We start from the raw sequence: 23,350 nt of genomic DNA, 5'->3' as shown, positions 1-23,350 counted from the left end.
TACATTCTAGGGGTGGGTAAAGTGACAAGGCAATCTCTTACCCACTTTATGCAAACAGGCTTCTGGGGCTCAGACGGTGGTGGGTTCCAGATGCACAATGGCTATCATACAACAGAGGCAATGTTCCCTTGAGCAGAGCTATTCATAGATTGTGCCTTGCTTGTTTCCGGAGTTGGTGTTTTCCCTAAAAGGAGTCTAGCCCTAAGAGAAATACATACACCGCTCCATGGCCACATGCACACACAACACAGTCCAGAAGCCAGGAGCATTCTCTCACTCTGTGAAGTGCTTCAAGGAGTGAGAACGCACAAGATTGGTAATATTCCAACTCAGACAACTTTGCACATTCAATTCCATGGTACTTTTTCACCCAAGGAATGTATGTTCTATTCAGTAATGGTGCTTCTGTACAGAAATAACTGAGAGGAGAAAAAAATACAAGGCTTTTCTTTGCAATGGAAAGATGGAAAAGTAGGGCCAACTGGCCATCTCAGGCTCGAGGGCTGGAAAAGATTAGGGGCCTATGATGACATCAATAGAGAGAGAAGATTACAAATGTAGGTAGATGGATGATTGCTTCAGGAAGGCCTTTCAAAGGCCTGACAACTTCTCTTGAAGAATGGCCCCAGCAGTGTCCTCTGAAGGTAGGACTGTTCAGTCTATGTGTGTGGAGAACAGTTCAAAGAAGACAAAACACTTAAGCGTAATCTTTCAGAGGGGGAGGAATCGTAGTAAAATGGTGATAAAATGCTACTTCGGGATCTGACAAGCAGCACAGCTGTTTGATGGCAAGAAGAAGATTCTGGCTAAGCCAAAAGCTGTGAGTTCACTCTGCCTGCTGTTCCTCTATACAGAGAATCTGGCCCCAACATACTCATGTGATCCAGGAATTTGCCCAGTACCCAGATTCTATGGTTGCCTCAAAGCGAGCCCATAGTGAACACTGATCTTCAACTAGACTCCATGACACTATGATTCTACAGGGGGACCTTGAAGCAAATATATATACCCCAGAGAGGGTTACAGATAAGTCTTGCCTAAGTCTGAACCCCAGGCTCTGGCAGCCATCCCAGGATGAGGCCCTTTTACTTCTGTCTCTGACTTCCCAGCTCTAAGTGACCTGGGGACATCATATATTCTCCTGTACCTGCGCTGTAAGGAATGTAGCATACGCACACCTCTTCACTCCTGTCTCAATCACTACAGACTGATATTGTCAAAACTAACCAAATAATCACAGTCAAGGGCTTCCAGAGTCCCAGAAGAACATCGCCTTATGAATACCTGTTTATATTTCAAGAGAGAAAAATGAAAGAACCAGAGCACATTAGAGGGGGAAAGCCCTTCTCTATAAGATAGGAGGAAAATAAAGTCAGGTAATTTTCTTAAGAAGAAAAATAGAAAACAGAGTGGAGAAATAAACACAAAGAAAGCAACAAAGGGGAAGCATCTGAGGGGGCCTGAGGCCCCTCGTGTGGACCTGTGGACCTTGCTACTCACAACGTATCCTATTTGCTCATTGCTCCAGCAATGGCAGGGGTGCCAGTAAACAAAGGATTAAAATTTTACAGGAAAAAAAGAAGGGGTGAGCTGCTTTCTATCATTCACACCTCCTGTTTGTAAAAACAGAAAAGAGTTATAGAGGAAAACAGGGAAAGAAGTGCTCCTTCAAAATACTTTTTAAAACAATCCATGCAGAAAGAAGAATTTATTAAAGTCTGGGAAACAAACAGCAACAATAACAAAGAACTTAAACCCACACATAGACCCCGAAATCCACAGCACATCAGAGAGAGCAGAGGAGCTGGCAACCTTGGTGAACCGAAAGGTACACTAATTTCTGGCTCAAAATCAGTTTCCCCAAGGAAAGAATCCCTATGGTTGCATCCTGCCTTGAAATCAAGGGGTCACAGCCCCTGAAATTTACAAGAGGATTGTCGAAAGGTATAGCAGTTTTTGGTTTAGGGGAGCCAAAACTTCAAGTAGAAGCTAACAAAGAACAAGTAAAGAAAAATTCCCAAAACTGTGAAACCTTGCTACTTAAGATAATGACAAAAATTTACGACCGCTTCCTTCCCCAACAGAAAGGAGCACAATTAGAAGGCTGAAAACAACAGGCCCTTTGTACCAGCACGTTATGTTTTGCTTATTCTATTACACACTGGCTGGGAGATAAGAATAAACGGGGCAATACCCTGTCTAACCCCAGGAGGAGGAGGTGGAAGGAGAGCTCGTTACATTCATTCTTGGGCATGTATGCGCACACCGCTTATTTGCAAATTGAGGCACTTAAGAAAATTGGGCATGCAACAGTCAGCAACTCTTACAAGCATTCAGAAGCCTTTTATTGCACAATCCAATCTTCTAAGAACAAGTCATGTGTAATTGGGAGCTTTATAGTTTTGCTCCACTGTGAAGTGCACTGAAGATGTTTCAGTAATTGATAATTATTTCTCTATGTTCTTTATCCATCAGTCCTATTTTTGCTCAGTCTTTAAAAACCTTAAAAATTAGGCTGAGCAAACATATAAATAATGCCTCCCTCCTTGTGACCTGTTGTGTTAAAAAAAAAACTTGCGAGGAATCAACCAGCAGCCACTGGGGAGAGTTGCCAGTCTGGGTACCAAGTGCTCTGATGCCCCCTCAGTGGAGAATTCTGCTCAAGCACAGTAGATGCTAAGCCTAGTCAGGCTCCAGTCAGTCAGTCACAAGATGCTATGGTCCCCAGAAAGCCGAGAAACAATTTGACCTCTCTGACTACTCTCTCCATATACACAGGACTGCATGGAACCATCAACCTCTGCTCAACCTCTGCCCTTTCTTAGTGGCTCTCCCTCACTTTCCTCAAATGGGTGTACGGGTGGCTCAGGTGACCCAAGCCCTGCAGGACCATGGCATTTCCTGGTGCCCAAAATGAGTCTAAGGAAAGCCATTCTAAAAGCTCATTGCCCTCTAGTCATGCTGGCCTTCTTTCTGCCCCTCCAGCCCATTACAACGGTTCCCTTGGGGCCTTTGGACTTGAACTTCCCTCAGCCTGAGTTGCTTTCCCACCAGATTACCACAAGACTGGCTCCTTCCTGCTCTTCAGTCTCACTGCAAAAGTCACTCTTTAAAGAAGCCTTTGCCTCTTCACCCTAACGATGCTACTGGTCCCCAGTTACTCTGTCACTTAATGTGGCTATATTTTCTTCATAGCACACATCTCAGTTGTTTGTTTTCATGTATACTATTTTCTCCCCTGACTGGAATGTAAGTTCCATAATGACAGAGATTTCATCCACCTTGTTCACCCTTGTAGACTCAGCATCTTAAATCCTACCTGGCACACAGTATGCGCTTAATAGAACTTTAAGAATGAATAAATGAATAAACAAACAAACAAATGAACTGATGAACGAGACAATCTGGTACAGAACCAGAGGGAAAAAGATCAAAGCAGAACTGGTCACCTATCATCAACCACACTGCTACCTTTTTTTTTTTTTGTCCCCAGTTTTCCAAGAAGGACTGCGGTGAAACTACACGTGAATGGTAGAGGGGGGAAGCACGGCCATAGAGGACATGGCTTTTTTATTCAATGCTCTATACATAAAACCACTCTGAAATGATTTGCAGAAGATTCTTCCAATTCAAATAGAGGAGGAAAAAAAACAAGAACGTATTTCGATGTCAGCAAGGTAGTTCTGCCAACCTAATTACACCCCGTGACATGTAATTGTGAACCGCTGAAAGACAAATGGTGGAGCAAAGCACCTATTACAAACATACACAGAGGTAAGACTGAGGTGTTAATTTTGAGACAACTGTCATAAATCTGATTCCAGGATATTATTCCATTAACATTATTATTATTATAACAAAGGGTGTAAGGAGGATGACGAACTCCTTTCATGAATTTTGCAATACCTAGGAAATTAGGCTTACTAGTCAATGCCTGGCTGAGACATTTGAGAAAATAAGAGGACACAATGAAAATGACAGAATGCTAATTACACCAACATGAAGAGAGTTGTTCTATACATTAGAGACTCATTTAAAATGCATTCTTATCTTTGTTTAGATAACATGTTACTCAATCCAAGAAATGTACACTCCACAGCTCCTCATATGGCAGATTCAGCCTTTATAGAAGGCAAACGTAACATGAAACAAAAACAGAAAGCCCACATTTACAAAATGAGAAAAGGATGGGAATGCAACTGTGAATAGTGCCTTAGAGGCAAACTAGTCATTTTTCTTAAAATCAGAATAGAATGAAAGTATCTCTCCCCTGGAGGGGTTGATAAGTAACAGTTCCTAGTATATTAAAAGGTGACAAAAATCATGAAGTGCAGTATTGATAAATGTTCTACTTACTGCTATTTGGAGTGAAAAACACTCCAAGTTCTAAACAGTTGTTGTTTTATTATTTACTTTGTTATAAATTGATTTGTCATTATCATACATTCAAATTGTACAAATGTTTTTTTCTTGCTTTACTGAAATATCAGAATCAGGCTCAAAAACAGACTCAGAGCGGAGAGTTTTAAGGTTATTCATGTGAACTATGATATGTAATATGTAAAATACAGTGAAATCATTATGGATATTATCCCCAAAGTTTTTAAAACTTTTATTAACAATTCACCCATTTTAGTTCATGTGGGACTGCTTAATGTCATCTACTAAAAAAGAATACTAAGTTTATGTAAAATGTTATTCATTATGATTAAGACCTAGTCACTAAAGAAATCCAGAGGTATGGAATTTACGATCTTACATACATGTTTATAAAATGTGGACTCAGGAAAGAAGCATTTAATTTACCAAGGAATCCTTTGATCTCCAGTGCATTACAACTAATAGAACAATGGCAAATTTCAGAGTAGATGTCTTTTTTTTTTTAATAGATCTTTATTGGAGTATAACTGCTTCACAATACTGTGTTAGTTTCTGTTGTACACCAAAGTGAATCAGCCATATGCATACACATGTCCCCATATCCCCTCCCTCTTGAGCCTCCCTCCCACCCTCCCTATCCCACCCCTCTAGGTGGTCGCAGAGCACCGAGCTGATCTCCCTGTGCTATGCGGCTGCTTCCCACTAGCTAACTATTTCACATTCGGTAGTGTATATATGTCGACACTACTCTCACTTCGCCCCAGCTTTCCCCTCCCCAGCCCGTGTCCTCAAGTCCATTCTCTATGTCTATGTCTTTATTCCTGCCCTGCCACTAGGTTCATCAGTACCATTTTTTTTTTTTTAAGATTCCATATATATGTGTTAGCATACGGTATTTGTTTTTCTCTTAGACGTCTTCTTGAGTGGCTCCTACTAGACTTGGGGTTTCTCTACTCCTCTTTAGGATACAGAATTGACCTACAAGGCTGTCATTTTTGTTTCAGTTTGCTTTATAGAGCCCCAAGCAAAGATTTGACCATAAATAAGGCAACAGGGCCCCAGGAGCCAGCTGAGTCATAAACCTCACTCAGTTGCATGTGGCTCAAGGTGTGGGGATCCCGAGAGAGTCAAGCCAAGCAAGTGGAATCAATTTAGGTCAGAGTTAGGAAAAACAGTGCCTCCGTACCCCCAGCTGGCAGTGGAAGATACCACAATCCCCCCTCCACTGTTCAAATACAGGGAGAGGTAACTAAGCCCAGGAAAACATCTAGACCAGGGCAGACTATTTCTACAGTCTAAAAAGAAGGAAAAAAAATGGTATTTGACAACCAACCACAAATTTTTAAATGTACGGTTCTCCTGTTTTTAAGCATAAAAGCAGTCTTGTTCCTGCTAAGTTATTATCACCATCACAGTTTTTGACATTTGTGCCCAGTACCATTTGGCCGTAGGGTACTTAGGTTTACTACGTTAAAAAAACAGATTTAGGCATGTTTAAATCAATTTAAATATCTCAAAAAGAAGCAAACACACAGCTTGGGCACACAAACTTAAAAAGAAAAGCTTTATAGATTGGCCTACAGGTCAGCAAATTCTGGTTTTGGCAGACTGATACCAGAAAGGAGCTATAGAAAATAAATAAGTTTCTCTGTATGAAAAATACTATGCCTCTGGTTCCCTCAGGTCAGAACATGGAACTGTTAGCAAACATGCCCCGAAAAACTGCAACTCTCATAAAGTGCTAAAAACTCCCAAATAAACACGGTCCCTCAAAACGGTGTACAAATCAGACACATTTAACAAACGACCCTTCCTTTGCCAGTAATTCCACTCAAATTAAGTCCAGCAGTCTCTTCAAAGGGACCAAAGAAGACCCCTTGTTAAGACAAATTCTATATATAGACAGCCAAGACAATTACATGAGGCACATAACCAAATATATATAATGATCCTAGTTTTTACATTCCCATTATGTTCATGAATATAGGATACACGTCAGTCTAAATGACCTTCTCAGACCTCCTCAAGGATTAAAACTACCAGCCAGCTTTTAAAAAGTATACGTATATAGTAAAGATCAAAAGCAAATGTTCTGGTCAGTTCTTATCTACTCATGGGTTTCACTAAGAATGTGTGCAGCTTTCAGGGAAAACACCACGAATGACAGCTGTTCAAAAGCATAGAAATTAATTGGCAGCAGGAATTTCCTTGACTAATAGGGAAAAACTTAAAGTCACATGTTTTGATGAGCTTATTTTTCCCATCCTTAGTCGAGCATATTCACTGTTAATGATTAAGATTTTCAAACAAATAGAACCAAGAAAATCCTGAGTACATAACCAAGTAAAACACTGAGTGAAACGCAGTTACCTATTACTGAATGAACAACAGCATTAATGAATGAATTTTAGGCATAAATTACATATAGGAAAAGGTTCAACTTTCAGGTCTTGATTTTCCATAGGAACTGAACTGGGATGACAGTAAGAATAATACATTTATTATATTAAAAAATAGTAGCAAGACAAGTGACCCCCCCCCCCAACCTTCCCTAGTGAGCCATCTGCTTTGAGCTGTTTTTCTAGCAGCCGTGATAGATTTACACTGATTCATCCACAGTCTCTCTGACACAGGGGCTCTCAAGTCGTTGCCCTTGTGACCAGTGGTGAGAATGCATGAGACAGCTGGTCGGGATTACGCGAGCAGCCTGTGCTCTAGAACCAAGTTGTGTTACTCTGTCCAGAGCTATGACCGTTGGGCTCGTTAGCATCATGCTCTCACCACCTGAACTAACTAGCCCCTGATTAGCCACAATCCAACATACACCATTCTGGGGGCACAGTGTGTTCTCAATCCCAGCAACAATGTGAGTGTTTACTCTCAAGGCAACTGAATTGAGCCCATGGCACCCAAAGGCTCATGCATGGTGGAGTATACACACACCGTCCCTCAAGGCAGCGGTGAGATGGCCCTTCCAACCTAATCAAACGATTGCTCTGACAGAGCTCAGGGAAAGCAAGAAGTAGTCAAAAAAACTTCCACAGAGCCACAACAGAACAACGTACCTGGCCATCCCCAGACTCGGAAAGTTGGCAGGAACAATGAGTACATCCAGCCTGGAGAACGGGTGTGTTCCCAGGACAGAGTGTGCTGCTGAGAGGCAAGGAGGGATCAGCGGCAGAAGGGTCTCTTGGCAGGCACCCTTCAGGCACACTGGAGCGAAGATCCGATGAGGAATTATCTCCTGGGTGGTGGCAGAAGCGTTCTGGAAGCGGCAGGGGTATTCCATGTGACCACAAACACCAACATACCTGGGAACAACATGAAATAAGTAGATGCGTTTTATTGGTAAATCAGGTTTATTCCCCTTGTCATGGAGATGAGGAACTCTCACAGACACAGACAACTTCTGGGAGACAGTGGCTCTGATGGGCTTATAAGCAAAGCAGTTCATTTTGGTTCCTGGCCTGTCTGTTTCTGCACAGTGGTGAAAAATGACAGGTCAAAATACTTATCAATGTGCTGAATAGACTATTTTCAATCTAAGCTAAGTAAAAGTAGTAAAATCTTCTTTTAGAATAAATAGGGGGAACCTCCAAGATTCAAAATAACAAAACAACCCCCCCACCAAAATAAAAAGCAATTTCCTGCCCTCAGAAACGTGCCTTTCAAATGTCACTACGGGGAAAATCTCCAATTCAGGGACAATTTGCAACTCAGAAAGGAAGGGACTGTGCAACCAAGCTAAAGATCTCACTCTGAAATGTTCTACAATGAAAGATACAGACTCGGGCTTCCCTGGTGGTGCAGTTGTTGAGAGTCCGCCTGCCGATGCAGGGGACACGGGTTCGAGCCCCGGTCCGGGAAGATCCCACATGCCGCGGAGCGGCTGGGCCCATAGCCATGGCCGCTCAGCCTGAGTGTCCAGAGCCTGTCCTCCGCAAAGGGAGAGGCCACAACAGTGAGAGGCCCGCATAAAAAAAAAAAAAAAAAAAGATACAGACTCAGTGATGTATCATGCGAACCAAATGACAAAGCTTTTCAAAAGAATACAATCCATTTTACTGAAAAGTAACCTAGCTGTTCTTTACAAAGGCCATCAAAAGTTGTGCTGTTAAGGAATACAGAGGCACTTTGATACAGTATTTCCCCCAATCCACTTTCAATACAAATTTAACTGAATCAACCTTTTAAGGAAACAGACCAGAGCCCAGCCCATACCATCTGACCACTGCCAGTTATTCTGTCAAAGGTGGAGCTGAAAAAGAATTCCTAGAACCTGACTCAGAGGCCTCAAGAGAACTTATCTACCCAAAGAAACCAACATCAAAGGAAACTCTATTTTTCCACCGGTTAACACATCCTTTATTCAAACAGAATGGAAAGCCTCTCTAATTTAAATTTACAAATTATAATTCTAACCGTAGGTGCTTATTAGATTCATACTGAATACTGAAAAACCTGAAAATTCTGGCACATCCCAATAAGGGCAGACTGCAACAATAATTCCTCTCCACGTTTCTGAAGTGCCTTTCACCCATCCAAGGCCAGCACTGCCCAAGGAGATCCACACAGCTATGGAGATAAGTCTTGCTCTCCACCAGCCTGGGACATAGAACACAGCTTCCAGCACTGATGACATTTCACCACAGTTTAGGGTAAGAGAAATGGGTGGAGACCCATAAAAACTTCTGCCAGGATAAAGTGACAGGAAGAATATCATTATTGACATTGAACGCTAGCCAAAGTCCCTGGATTGATAACCTTGCCTTACAGAGAGTGAGTATAGGTGCCTATTGGTAAACATCTAACTGAAAAGGCTGCAACTGTCCACCTAATGACAAGTACTGTGCTGGTGCATCAATTCAACCAAAGGTTAGAGAATAGTTTGGGGTAGCCAAAGGTATACCCAAAAAAGCCACTTCGCTCAAATGAAAAGGCGAGTTAAATTCTCTCTGGACGGGAATGGCACTAGCCAGGGTAATGAAGGTCATTCCGGTTGTGTGAATCAGCACCATTTTTCATAATCAAAGCCTGGGAGAATATGCAGGACTTTAAGGCAACCTAGCTATAAGCAAGCTATGTGAGACCATTAAGGCTCCCAATAAAAATGGAAATGGCATCTGGGAAGCCACACGTGTGTTCCTAACGTGGGGATCAGGAAACCTAGGCTTCAGAGTCTGTTCTCAGACTGGCTAGCTGTGACCTGAGGCAAGCAACTCAGTATCCGGGGCCTCTTTTTTCCTCATCTCTTAACATGGTCTCACAAAAGTGGCTGCTGGGGGGAGGGGAGGAATTGATTGGAAGGGGGTGTGAGGGAACTCACGGGGGTGATGGAAGGTTCTCTGTCTGGTTTAGGTACATACAATCATCAAAAGCTCATCAAGCCAAACACTTAAGATCCATGCATTCTGTTGTATGTTAATTATGCTTTAATTAAAACCAAACAAACAGAAAACCTAAAATGGTTTCTAAGATTTCTTCTGGCTCTGTGATTCCATGACAACCCACCACAGAAGCCCCTCTTCATACAACAGCCATGTTCCTGAAGCAGTGAGGCAACACTGTACTTGCATAGAGTCAAGAATAGTCTTCCACAGAACCAGTATTAACTCAAAGGTGCTGTATCTTCCTTTCACACTAACCTTCAGTTATTAATCTCTGTGTATGTGCCTGCTCCAATATACTCTCAATACCAACAAATCAAGCATTTGTAAATACCTCTTGCTTGTGCCCAGACTTGTAACCAGAGTCAATATATTAACAGTACAGATTATTAATAATATTCGATTGTTAATTAATAATCTGTAATACTAACTATAATAAGAATAAACAATAACTCCTACCACAACTGCTACTGAACGTTTACTGTGTGCCAAGCACTGTTCTGAACACTTTATGTACATTATCCCAATTAATCCACACAACATTCCTAAAGAGTAAGAACTATTCTTTTCATCACATCGTGAATCATCATAAGCTCCTCACTGCTGACCCTCCTTCTCTACATACTTCATGATGCTTCTTGAGTTAACTGGGACCCTGGATTTTTTTCGAAGCTGAGCTCAGCTGGTATGTGGTTCTCTGGCTTCCTGCTCCTCTTTTTTTTTTTTTTTTTTTTTTTGCGGTATGCAGGCCTTTCACTGTTGTGGCCTCTCACTGTTGTGGCCTCTCCCGTTGCGGAGCACAGGCTCCGGATGCGCAGGCTCAGCGGCCATGGCTCACGGACCCAGCCGCTCCGTGGCATGTGGGATCTTCCCGGACCGGGGCACAAACCCGTGTCCCCTGCATCGGCAGGCGGACTCTCAACCACTGCGCCACCAGGGAAGCCCTTCCTGCTCCTTTTTGTAGTTATTGCCCATTAATGGGCAAGAGTGGGAAGAACTGGTGAAATATATGTTAGGCTAGTAAATGATGGGAACCTGGTCACTGGTTCCCTCTCATACAATTTCTAGGCTGAAATTATTTTATAAGAGGTCCTTCCAAGGAGTGAGAGTGACCATGTTTTACTCATAATCCCAAGATTGAAAACTGTCAGGAAGTTCTCCTTCAGCCATCCTCTTGTTTCAAGAAGGTTCTGAACTAGAACCACTTGACACAAACATTTCCCTGTCATAGGTTCAAAAGGAATGGCTGGAAAAGTCTCCCTTGGGAATGCATAGCCTTTACTCAAAAACCCCTTCCTCGGTTCAACCTGACAATTTAGTAAATATTTCCAGCATCCTTGCTCTATTCAAGGCACCTCAGAGGATGCTGCTGTGTACACATGTATGAATAAATCTCTAACCCTATCTTTTTTAAAATTTTTTTTGCAGTACGCGGACCTCTCACTGCTGTGCCCTCTCCCGTTGCGGAGCCCAGGCTCCGGACGCGCAGGCTCAGCGGCCATGGCTCACGGGCCCAGCCACTCCGCGGCATGTGGGATCCTCCCGGACCGGGGCACGAACCCGCGTCCCCTGCATCGGCAGGTGGACTCTCAACCACTGCGCCACCAGGGAAGCCCTCCAACCCTATCTTTGAGGAGCTTTTTCTCTTGGGAGAAAAAATTTTAAATTCTGAAAGGTACAGTGACACAGTTTACACAATTTATTAACATATTTCAGCAAGTGGATTAGATGCTTGCTTACCGTAAAAATCACGAGTGTTCAAAATCCCAGCACCAGCCCCCAATGAATTGTTGACAATGATGTCGATATATACAGTGATGTAGTAGTGTCTGGAAGCTGGATGCATTTTCTCAGGGCATTCAGTACATTGCAAAGCAAACTGAGATGGGTGCAGTAAGAGACGGAAAGCCGAAATACCTTGAGGGAGCAAGGGCTGGAGAGATCAAACCAAGCCAGAAAGATATGGAAAGGCTTCTCTCATAGTGAAGGGTGTACTGGAAATTGGAATTTTTTCCTATGATTTATATATATGTATAATATGTTATATATATATTATTCCTTCTTTTCCAGACTCTCAAAGAGATAGAAGCAGCATTCATCGTCCAAGGTCCACAAGGAAATTTTTCATCGCCTTTACAACTCTAAAGAAGACCTCTTCCCCTACCAAGTCTTCCCTTCTTTAGAATGAACAACCTCAATGACTTTTCTTCTTTGGGTTGCCTGCTTTCCATGCTTTCAATCATTTTTCCTGAGTCCTCTGAACTTTATCCAAGTTTCCATGTCGTGCTTAAACTGTATGGCCCCCAAGTGAAGACAATGCTTTAACAAAGGCCTTTTGAGAGGTTAAACATAACACAAAGATTCCCCTGTGGCTGCAGAAGGTTATACCGCAGCCAAAGAAAGTTGATAAACTTTCAAAAGTTTACCTAAGTGCCTGTTAACTAACGTATTTGCTCACCCAGAATGGGCTAGAGCATGTGTGGAACTGGAGCTGGAAGAGAGAATGTTCTTCCGATAATTTAGGCCACATGAACAGTGATCAAAAGTTCAGTGACCAATACTTTGGTCAAATTTCTGGGACCCAGATGAACACTTCAGTCAAACGCAAGCCTGTGGTATATAAGGCCCCTGCATACGTTACATTTACATGAATTGAACTGGCGGTCTTAGGAAGGTTTGAAGTAGAAAAGGGCAGCGGGGCGGGGGGGTACTGGGGGGGAAGCCAAGGGGACCAGATGTGAACATAACCAAAAACACCACTGCGGTTGGCACTTCAGAGCACCTCTGTTGGCAAACTTAGCATGGAGCCAAAGATTTAATGGATAAAAACACAAAGCCACCCTTTGATGACTAAAGACAGCACACATGAAGCACGCAGCCAGGGAAGGATTAAGCAAATGTAAGCTACTAATTTATCAGCAGTACATTTTTGATGAACGGAGGGAAAACTTAGTCATAGCATGTCAGACGTGGAAGGGCGTGCAGGAGGGACTCCATTCTGCAGGCCCTTGTTTCCATACAAGGACATGTTTCCCCGGAGTGGTACTCTTGACCTCTCTCCACAGCTGATCAGACTGGCTTGCCACTCTGGGCTTTCTCTTGTTTAATCCGCTTGCCCACAGAGGGATTACTTTTGGCTATTGGGCAGTCTGTGTGCATCTGTGGAGGCTGGCAGAGGTCCAGCTGAGTGGGTCACTGGGTGGGTGGGTAAGTTTGTCTAATTTGGCAATGAAGTACTAGAAAGCCCACTGAAACTGTGCACCTGAACACTCCCTCCGCCCAGCTTCTGTCAACCAAAAAAACCCTTTATTTTGCTCTCCTTCTATCTGTTTCTCAATTGGTTCTGACTCAGGAGGACAAAAGAGGAAACAGATTTACCCCTTCCCCTAAACCCCATTAGGAATTTCAGATACCATCTCTTCCCAGAATCCCCACCCAATCTGTCCATATCCTGCTCCCATCACAATTATGGGTGCAAGAAGAGTGAAAAGCCATTGCAGTTACTTCTGGGCAGCAAAGAGCACACACGAGAAATGGCTGCTGCCCCCACCTCGTGTCTCTGGGAATATGGCTAGAAGGACAAAATAACAAATTTCTATCTTTGCTTTTGCCTCTCTTCCTAAGGCACACATTTTTCAATGCACACCTCCCCTAAGAGTCAATGAGTCCTGAGGGTGTAGATGAAGAGCACAGTGCTTCTTTACCACAAAGAATCTGAGAACCCCGAACAAAGTCTTTATTCTACAGAGAAGGGAAGTATGGCTTGCCCAGAGACATATCCAATCAGTAGAAATGGCACCTTCGGCCTCAAAGGCAATGCTCTCAACTTCTGCTTTCTATTCCAACATGACAGGTTCCAATCAACAACCGTGGCTCAGTCATGGTGCTGACTCTCCAGGTGGGAAGGTAGATCAGACTCCAGGTGAGGTGTGGATGTTACATAGAGTTTTTAAAAGTCCCCAGGCAAGATTCTGAATCACCTGTCTAGGGGGTCAAGCCCAGATGTGAATCTGGGCATTGTCACTCAGTAGGGTTATGAACATGAACAAGTTGCTGTCTGAAGCTTCAGTATCTTTATGTGAAAAATGGAGATAATAAAGCCTATCTAACTTACAGGCATATCCTCAGAACTAACTGAGATGACATTTAGATCAAGACTTTCCCTGACTGCCACATCCAGTGGCTTCTGTATCAATTCAGGATGGGCTAGGATATGCTGCAGTAAGAAACAGCCCCAGTTTTTCAGTGGCTTAACAGAAAAAAAGATTATTTCTCACTCATACCAAGGGCACTGTGAATCCAAGTGACTCTCCAGGGCACCTGTCCTCCCCACTCAGAAGTCTAGGCTGCCTGCAACTGCAAAGTGAGGTCTATTCTGTGATCTCAGTAACAAGCGAAGAGAGTATCGGAGGGTTGCACGTGCAATTAAATGTTCCCATGTGAAAGCAGCATGTCACTTCTGTCCACAATTCTCTTCTTCCCTCAAGAGTGCATAAGTAAAAGCCAATAAGCAGTCTAGGATCCTCTATATAGCTCAGGGCTGACAGTCCAAAATAGGCAAGTTACTGAGTAGCAAGTAGAAATTACTTCCCTTCCTCCAAAAAGTAAATGCGGGCAATAAGTCGTGCCTACGTTAAGAGAGGCCTCAATGGCTTTATCTCCTAAGGATACCAACCACTGTTGTCACTGTGGTAAGAATGAAAGCAACGTAGCAAAATAAAACAAAAGGAATTTGTACTAAGAGCGTATCTTAGTTGGTTTTCAAGGATGAACTAAGCATCTGTATCATTACTCTCCACCAAAAGGTACTGACTTAGTGACTTTCTGTAAACAGGAAAAAAGATTAAACCGAGGTGGCTGTCAAAGTCCTAGGGATAAAGCATGATGCAACAGTGCACAGTGAGCACACTTCTGTGCCTCATATGTGCATTCTCCTCCCTATTGGCTCTGAAAACTAGAAATAGGTGAATGCCTTGGGAGGCTGCAAGTAAATATCCTAAGGCCTATACTAATTTAAAAAAAAATTTTTTATTTTCTCTGATCGACCCTGAAAAAGAAGACATTGTTGTTGAAGTTAACAGAGCCCTGACCCGGCAGGATTCTTATAACCCAATGGCCGTCTGACAGCTTCCTCATGTCCTGTGCTCCTAAGGAGGCTGACTCCCCCCACGTTTGTAGGGCTGCCCCTACAAACGCACTGCTAATGGCAGTCTCGGAACCAAAACAGCAGAGTGGCCTACAAGGTAATCCATCAGACGAGCAACTTCTTTCTATTAAGTTGTGTTTTCGAACAAGTACTGAAAACCAAAGTTAAAAGGTGTAGAAGGAAAGTATTGAATCTGAAGATTCTGTTGACTTAATGAAACACATAAAGATATTTCACCTGACTACACAGAGGATTTCATATATATTTCTTTTCTCTTTCTTTCTGCATAAACAATATGCCCACATTTCTGCCTCTCAACTCTCTTTCTCTCCCAGCAGGGCTTTTCCTGCTTTGATTAATCATATTTTGGTTTAATTTCTCAGCAGGAATGACTCACATTCCCAGCGCTTGGAATAAATGCATCATACTGCTCCCTCAAGTGTTTGTTTTTCATCAAGTTCCCAAGTACAAACCTGAAGTCAGCCTCGAAAGGTGAGAAGGATTTCTCTGTTGCCAGATCATCTGATGAGCAGATCTCTGGCTTCGTTTCTGTCCAGGATCCTACTGCAATTGTGAAGGTGGAGGCTGGCATTGGCATGGTTACGTAGTAATGCCAACTTGAGCATCCTATAAACAGAGAGAGGAACACATAATGAGGCCAATGTATGGTCCTAGACCTTACTCTGTAATTTTTCTCTTTAGTCACTTGAAGAGCTTGTGTGCTAAGCTGGGATGAGCTAATTCTTGGAGGTGGGTCATGTCAACTGTGGGGGCGTTATTCTAGGTCTCAGGGAAAGCAAAACAGGGATGATGGATTCAAGACAGCCAAGGAGATCTGGATCTCTTCCAGGGATCAGTTTGAAGCCCTTCAAGTGAGGCTATAAATGAAGGGTGGTCAAGGTGGCCACTAATAGCTGCAAATGTGTAAGGACAGAGGTTGTATGCTGCTATGGAGTCAAGGACATGGCTCATCTGTATTGCCTAGCACGGTACTTGGCATAAAAAAGAAGATGCTGTGTTGAATGAATGAATGAGTGAGTGAATGAACAAATGAATGATCGCTTCTGTGCTGCCAAACTACTTTGTCTAAATTCAGTTCAAGTCAATCTAAAATGCATACAGTAAAAAACAATGAGACTAGGGAAGGAAAGTATCTGGATTTTAGTCCCAACCCTGAAACTACTTATCTATGGAAGTTCAGTCTTATCCCTCACCCTTTTTATCTGTTAATGTATTGGGGCGGTCCCAATTCCTCATTAAGCAGATGAAAAACAGGTCTACAGAGGTTCAGGGGCGCCAAGGACTCCCAGCTAGTTTGTAACAGGGCTGGAATTCGTAGCTGGGGCTCCCTACCACAGCCAAAGGTATACCCTCCCTTTAGTCCAAACCATAAAGAAGGTTTTTTAACCAAAGGAACAAATGACTAAACTTATAACACTATGCTTCCTTTCTTCTAAGATGGGAAAATGATTTTAATGTTACTGAAATAAATCTCAATGTATCACGCAACCTGATTTAATATATTATTTTTTCTGAGCATCTGCTATAAATTAATGGTGTGTCTTCAGGGATTTGGTATCACCTCACATTATAGAACACAGTTCTCCACTCTTCATGTTCCCATGGGGGGAACTTCCACTAGAGTAACACCCCTAGCCTCTCTTTCCACCCCTTACTGACTCCCTTTGAGGAGCTATTCTTTTCTTTCTTGTTTTAAGTTTTTGAGGGTTAAACACTTATAGAGTGGCCTGTGCTCATCCAATTTGGTCAATGAGTGAATAAGATGTCAAATTCGGGGTAGAAATATTACCATGCCTATATTGACCAGCAGACCTCTAATGACATTTTTTAAAGTGTTTTACCAGTAAAAATCAGTAATAGGTTAGATTTTGCTCTCCATATGCTTGGATTTTTGTCTCTCAACTAATTCTGAACTTTGGAAGGTTAGTGGGGTCATTATTTATTACCCTCTGAAACTCTACCAACTTAGATCCAAAGAAATACATGACAGAACTTCTCTGATAAAAAACAAAATTTTAAATAGGAAACAATGACAAAATAAACATGATATCAAGTTTGAATAAATATGATATGGTATCACGTTTGGAAGTTATTAGAGGAGATACTTGAAGAAGAAATGTAGAAAGGCATGCTGCTGGAAACCCATTACAGAGGCAGCCATTCTCTCAAACTTGCTTGTAAGTTTGATCCTGGTTCTAGAATCAGAATGGCCACTCTTGAGATCACTTCCTCCACAGCTGACTAAGAAGCTGAAGGGATGCTCCTCTTTAAAGAGACAACCAAATCCAGTGATGCTGGAGACAACCTGATGACGTGCGTAGCTTCTTCTGGGCTTGAAGGAAAACCACAGCTTTAAAGAAAATGGCTGCTGTGATCCCACGCCAGTAAGAAGAAGGCAGAGACAATCCCAGCAGTCTTGATAAAAACCTGACATGGATCTGACGTGGCATGCTGCACTGCACCCACCTCCCTAATGTTTCTACTTTCTTATAACTACCTCACTCGCAACCTGATGTCTCCCTGTAGCAGCTCCATGAAGAACTTCAGTTTGGACTGAACAACACAGTGAGAGCTGGCACAAGTTGGGTGGGGGGAGGTGGAGATAGAAGAAGAGAAAAGAAGGCATGGGTAAAGAACTAAATGTTTTGAATATCCTAGGTTTAAAAGAGAAATTTTAAATAACAAGACTCTCTTGGTCAAAGGGCTGTGGTCTGGTCATTCTTTCTCTGAAACATATCTTGGAGTGTTTAACATGGGTCACCGAACCTTCCTTTTAAAACTTCAGACTCTTGGGGGTTCAGTAAACAAGCAGCAATAGTGAGGATTTCAGGAAAAAATGGAAGATTGAACACACTTATCTGATAAGGAGTTAATATCCAAAATATATAAGGAACTCATACAACTCAATAGCAAGAAAACATATAATCCTAGTTAAAAAATGGGTAAAGGACCTAAATTGCTTTCTCCCAAAACCCAATTAAAGGACAGTAAAGGGATTTTTTTAAAGGCTTAAACCAAAAGGAACAAGGAGAAAGTATAGGAGACAATTACCGCAAAATATTGGAAGCCACAGTGCAGGTGGGAAGAGTGGCGAATGACATGGCAGCCCTGAATCCTAAGTTAGCTGTGGGAAAGACAAGATTCACCTCATTTTATCCCCCAGATGCCCCCAAAAGGCTGGGAGTAGAAGAAGTACTAAACTAAGCAGGACAGGCTGGATGACTAAGAAGGGCTCAGATCCCTGGATGGCTTCCCCTACTCCCCACACCTGGACTATCTGCCCATCCCCACACACACACACACCAGCAAATAACTGGAGGTTTATTTTCTAGAGAATAAAAGAGAGGGCCTCTAGGGGGAGAATGGCATAGTTGAAGGCAAACTGAATGGGATTAGATGAACATATGCATATCAGATACTATTTCCCCTTATTTGGTTCCCAAAATGCTGACAACCAGGTTTTTACCTCCAGGCAGGAAAATGAAAAAACCTGACCAACCCAAGAGAAGGATATTGACATTGGAGGTTCCCTAAGATCAGCCTATGGTGAAACTTACAGATGAGAAGCCTTATGTGTTCACTCAGTGCTCCAATCAGCATTTTAGTCCCCTACCCTCAAACACCTACAGAGAAATCAAGGACCTTCAGGCATCTTTAGAAAGCCCCTAATGCAAAACTGAGAGACCCAAACAAAGAGAAACAAGCAACTTGGAGGACAGTGACCATGCAAGAAGAAGAAAACTTCAAAAAACACCAGACAGATACACACTGAAAGTTCAGAGAATTTATTGCAGTGCTGAAACAAAAACAGTATAAGATTTAAAAAGAGGACTTGAAAGTAAAGAGAATTAAGGATAGAAGGAAAGAAAAAAATTAAAAGGAGTAAGATGGGATATAAAGCTGAGGAAATCTCCCTAGAAAGAAAAAAAAGACAAAAACATGAGGGAAAAATAGAAGAGCAGTTCAGAAGGTCCAGTATCCAAGTAATAGAAGCTCCAGAAAAAAGACAACAGAGGAAATAGAAGGGAGAAAATCGTCAGCTAAGAAATTAGAGAAAATTTCCCCAAAGTTAAGGGACCATGAGTTTTCAGATTGAAAGGGCACACAATACCCAGGACACTGGATACAAATCCAGCCACATCATGATGCACCATTATGAAATTTAGAACCCTGAGGATAAAGACAAGATCCTACAAGCTTCCAAAAAGAGAGAGAAAACAAAATTCACATACAATAAGGACATTTTCAGACACGTAACGTTTCAAAAACAATTCACCTCCCACACATTCTATTCTCTGGAAGCTACTAGAGTATGTAAAATATGCTTCAGGGCTTCCCTGGTGGCGCAGTGGTTGGGAGTCCGCCTGCCGATGCAGGAGACACGGGTTCGTGCCCCGGTCCGGGAAGATCCCACATGCCATGGAGCGGCTGGGCCCGTGAGCCGTGGCCGCTGAGCCTGCGCGTCCGGAGCCTGTGCTCCGCAACGGGAGAGGCCACAGCAGTGAGAGGCACGCGTACCGCAAAAAAAAAAAAAAAAAAAAAAAGCTTCAAAAGGAGGTAGTAAACCAAGTAAGAGGAAGACAGATGATCCAACACAGGTTCAAAGGGAATCTGTAGAATAAAGTCTACTTCTGGGTATATACCTGAAGGAAATGAAATCACTTATCTCAAAGATAGACGCACCCCATGTTCATTGCAGAATTATTCATAATAGCCAAGACATGGAAACAACCTAAGCCCCAAATGACAGAGGAATGGATAGAGAAAATGTGATACACACATGCACTCACAGAGGAATATTATTCATTCATAAAAAAAGAAGAAAATCCTGCCATTTGCAACAACATGGATGTACCTTGACGGCATTATGCTAAGTGAAATAAATCAGACCGAAAAAGACAAATACTGTATGACCTCACTTACATGTGGAATCTAACAGAAAAAAAAAAACCAATCATAGAGAAAGTAGATTGGTGGCTGCCGAGGGTGGTAGGTAGAGGGCAGTTGGGGAGGAAATGGGTGAACGCGTTCAAAGAGTACTAACCTCCAGTTATGAGATGAATCAGTTCTGAGGATGTAATGTACAGCATGGTGACTACAGTTAACAATATTGTACATTTGAAAGTTGCTAAGAGAGTAGATCTTAAAGGTCCTCACCACACATGCACACACACACACACACACACACACACACACATATATATATATATATAGAGAGAGAGAGAGAGAGAGAGAGATACATAGAGAGAGAGATTCTTATTGAGGTCATTTTGCAATATATACATATATCAAATCATCACATTGAACATCTTAAACTTACATGTTACATGTCAATTATATCTCAATAAAGCTTAGGGGGGAAAAAGAATGAAACACTATGCACAATAGGCTTTCTCCCTACATTCTGCTTTGAACTTTTGAGCTGTTTTTTTGCTGCCCCTCTAGTTCTTGTACCATCCATCTAGCACAGGGACAAGATGAAATTTGTGGAAATAGCAGGAATTGAAACTACTTTCAAGAAAGAACACTGCTAATGGAATAAGAGGTATCTGTTAGATGCCTGCACATGGCCATGGAGAATCCACACAGAGTGCCCAATCACATCATGTCCCAGCACCTTTATCAGAATGTCTGTACCCTCAAGGTGATGTGGGGAGGGCACTGAAAGCCACAGAGGGGTGTGGCAGGGGACTGGAATGAGATTAGCAATTAAAAAAAGTCAGAAACCTTAAAATGACCTAGAGTTTGGGAGTGAGATAGCAAAAGTGATAACAGAACCTGAGTCAAGTCCAGCAAAAGTATTTTAGAACTGCCATGCTCTCTCCTCAGTCTTCTCAGGAAGTTAAATAATAGAAAGAAAAGGATTTGAGGGGGAAATGTATTGAAAACATCCCCCAAACCCATATTCTAAATGTTCAAAATGATTTTCTCCTATACAGCCCTCAAGACTTTTTATTTTTTTAGATTTCTCTACTTAGTGGAGCTCATATGGAAGAAACTGTTTCATACTTCAGGCTTTTAAAGTAAAAGAGTTTTCCAGGCTACCAAGCAAGTCAAAGAGGGGCAGATCATCACTAGGCTGGGCCACATAAGAACTGGCCAGGAACCCACTTCCCAAAGACCCTAGCTGGACTCTTCTCAGAAGCTTCTCAAAGGTCCAGTCCAGTGGGCTTCTTGCCTGACCCTGGGTAAATCTGGAGCCAGTGCTGCGACAACTGAATGCTTCCAGGGCTCTGGGGAGGCTATTGCTAGTTGATTACTATGAGGACCTGTCTAGTATCCTCATTTGGTAGCAAAGTCTCTTTTCGGTTGTCTGTTCACGGATTATTCCACTGAGTCCAATCTTGCATGAAGAAAGCCCACTGCTACAGGGAGGTAGCTGCTCAGGAAATAGCTGACCTCACCTCAAACCAGACTGCAAAAAAATGCAAATAACAAGGTGGGAATACTGCCCCCAGAAAGCAGAGCGTGCATTCCAAAGACAAAGAGAAATAATTTCTGGATTATCTATTGTTTGGGATAAGTCGACCTTGCGAGGAGAATTGACAAGAGTTTATTTCTCTTGAATATATCCACTGACTGAGTTCCAGCTCTGGAATCTGATTGCAAGGGTTCAATTCCCTGATCCACGCTTACCAGTCTGGGCACATTGCTTAATCTCTCCATGCATCAGATTCCTCATCTATAACAAGGGAATAATCACAGTCTCTACCTCACAGCATTATGTGAGGATTAAGTTAGATAACATATATATTGATAGAAATCTCTAGGCATGGTAATTGGCACATAGTAAGTGGTGAAGAAATGTTAACTGCTGTCATCTTTACAGCTGCCTCCCCCTGTTGCTTGGGCTGACTTTCTGGAGGCAGAGACTAAGAATGTCGAAGGTATGGCTGCCACATGTGCACTGAAGCCTGTGGCCCGATGAGGCCCACATATGGGGTTTAAGGTTGAATGGCATTAAAACACTGTGCACACAAAGCGATCCATTTAAAGGAGAATGACAGCCCAAAGGGGGCATCCTGTATGACTTCATATAGAATGGGCCATTTGGAGACTATTTAAATGGTGTTTACTTTAAATGAGCCATCCTCGATGAAATAGACAGTGAATGCCTTCATTTTCCTTTTTGATTTAATCCACTTGCCCTAGACTCCCTTGCTACACCAGCTGCAAAGCAAAGAGAACATCCTGTGCTTGAATTAACCCAGAGTTTTTCCTCTGCACATGATTTCACGGCCAGGCCAGGCCAGGATTCATTAGCAAGATGCACGGGGAGAGGGGCGGTAGGAAGGGGCCCAGAGGAAGAGGCGCTCCCTAACTGTGCAGGCTTGAGCAGCCACCAGTTCGCCTCCCTTCTGGGCCTCCTCATAAAGGTCCTGAAAGCCTCTATGCCACCTCCTCTCATTGGAACGTTTTTAGGAGAGAAAATTCTTACACTTCAATAGTCTCACTAGTAAGACAGATATAACAAATATTGTTCTTATAATTGTGCTAGCAGCCGCTACAAGATCCAAATAGACATTTTCGTCTTCAAAACAGGACTGAAGGGCTTCCCTGGTGGCGCAGTGGTTGAGAGTCCGCCTGCCGATGCAGGGGACACGGGTTCATGCCCCAGTCCGGGAGGATCCCACATGTCGCGGAGCGGCTGGGCCCGTGAGCCGTGGCCGCTGAGCCTGCGCGTCCGGAGCCTGTGCCCCGCAACGGGAGAGGCCACAACAGTGAGAGGCCCGCGTACTGCAAAAAAAAAACAAAACAAAACAGGACTGAAATTTTCCTTAAAGATGACTGTGTGTTTTGCAAGTACGACAAGAATTTGAGAAGGGTAATTTTTCAAATTGTAAGTTTTGAAAATCCTTATGACTAGAGAGTGTTAAAACAATTACCTTAATTATTTTCTTCATATACTATTCTAAAAAACTGTCTTATGAATTGTCTTGAAGATTCTATCTTTCAGGGGAGGAAAAGTGGAGAGGAAAAAAGGAAGAACATGATGGAGTATTCCGTTCATGGGAAGAGAGAGAACTTTTTATGCTAAACCTGTGAAAAACTTTGCTAATTATTTGAGGAAATCGTTCCTACAAAAAGAAAAAAAAATTAAGGGAAAAAAATCAAGATACCGTAGTTATTTCTACACATCGATCATGCCTGCTAATAGTAAATTAAATACAAAATTTATGGAACGTCATTGTACTATTCTTAGGGGAGTCTTGGACATACTCACTCAACTCACACTAAAGGCACAGCCACAACACACAAAAACACTCTGCTTCCACAGAGGCAAAAGCAGAAGACTTATCTTTGCAAAGTTAAGCATCTCACAAAATTTCTTGTTTTTAAAGAGTTATTGTTTCACTGAAAATTAAAACAGGCACTTAAATTCTCCCTAGTTAAAGCATCCACTTTATCTTTTAAA

The 23,350-nt window shown here is 42.5% G+C and overlaps 1 protein-coding gene across 2 annotated transcripts in view; it reads right to left on the bottom strand.

Moving 5' to 3' along the window:
- AOPEP (aminopeptidase O (putative)) overlaps positions 1–23,350 on the bottom strand; it is a 359,340-nt gene that overhangs the window by 256,714 nt on the left and 79,276 nt on the right. For both annotated transcript variants that reach the window (XR_009564370.2, XM_030832878.3), the window contains exons 4-5: positions 15,387–15,540; positions 7,446–7,691 (exon numbers count right to left, since the gene is read on the bottom strand). Coding sequence is in view for 1 of the 2 variants with exons in the window: in XM_030832878.3 (XP_030688738.2) it covers positions 7,446–7,691; positions 15,387–15,540 (400 nt within the window). In the remaining variant the exon portion in view is untranslated. The remainder of the gene's footprint in view (positions 1–7,445; positions 7,692–15,386; positions 15,541–23,350) is intronic.

This window comes from Globicephala melas, chromosome 6 (genome assembly GCF_963455315.2).
Source record: "Globicephala melas chromosome 6, mGloMel1.2, whole genome shotgun sequence".
Lineage (NCBI taxonomy): Eukaryota > Metazoa > Chordata > Mammalia > Artiodactyla > Delphinidae > Globicephala > Globicephala melas.
Note: the sequence above shows the minus strand (reverse complement) of the source record. Positions and strands in the feature narration are given on the sequence as shown.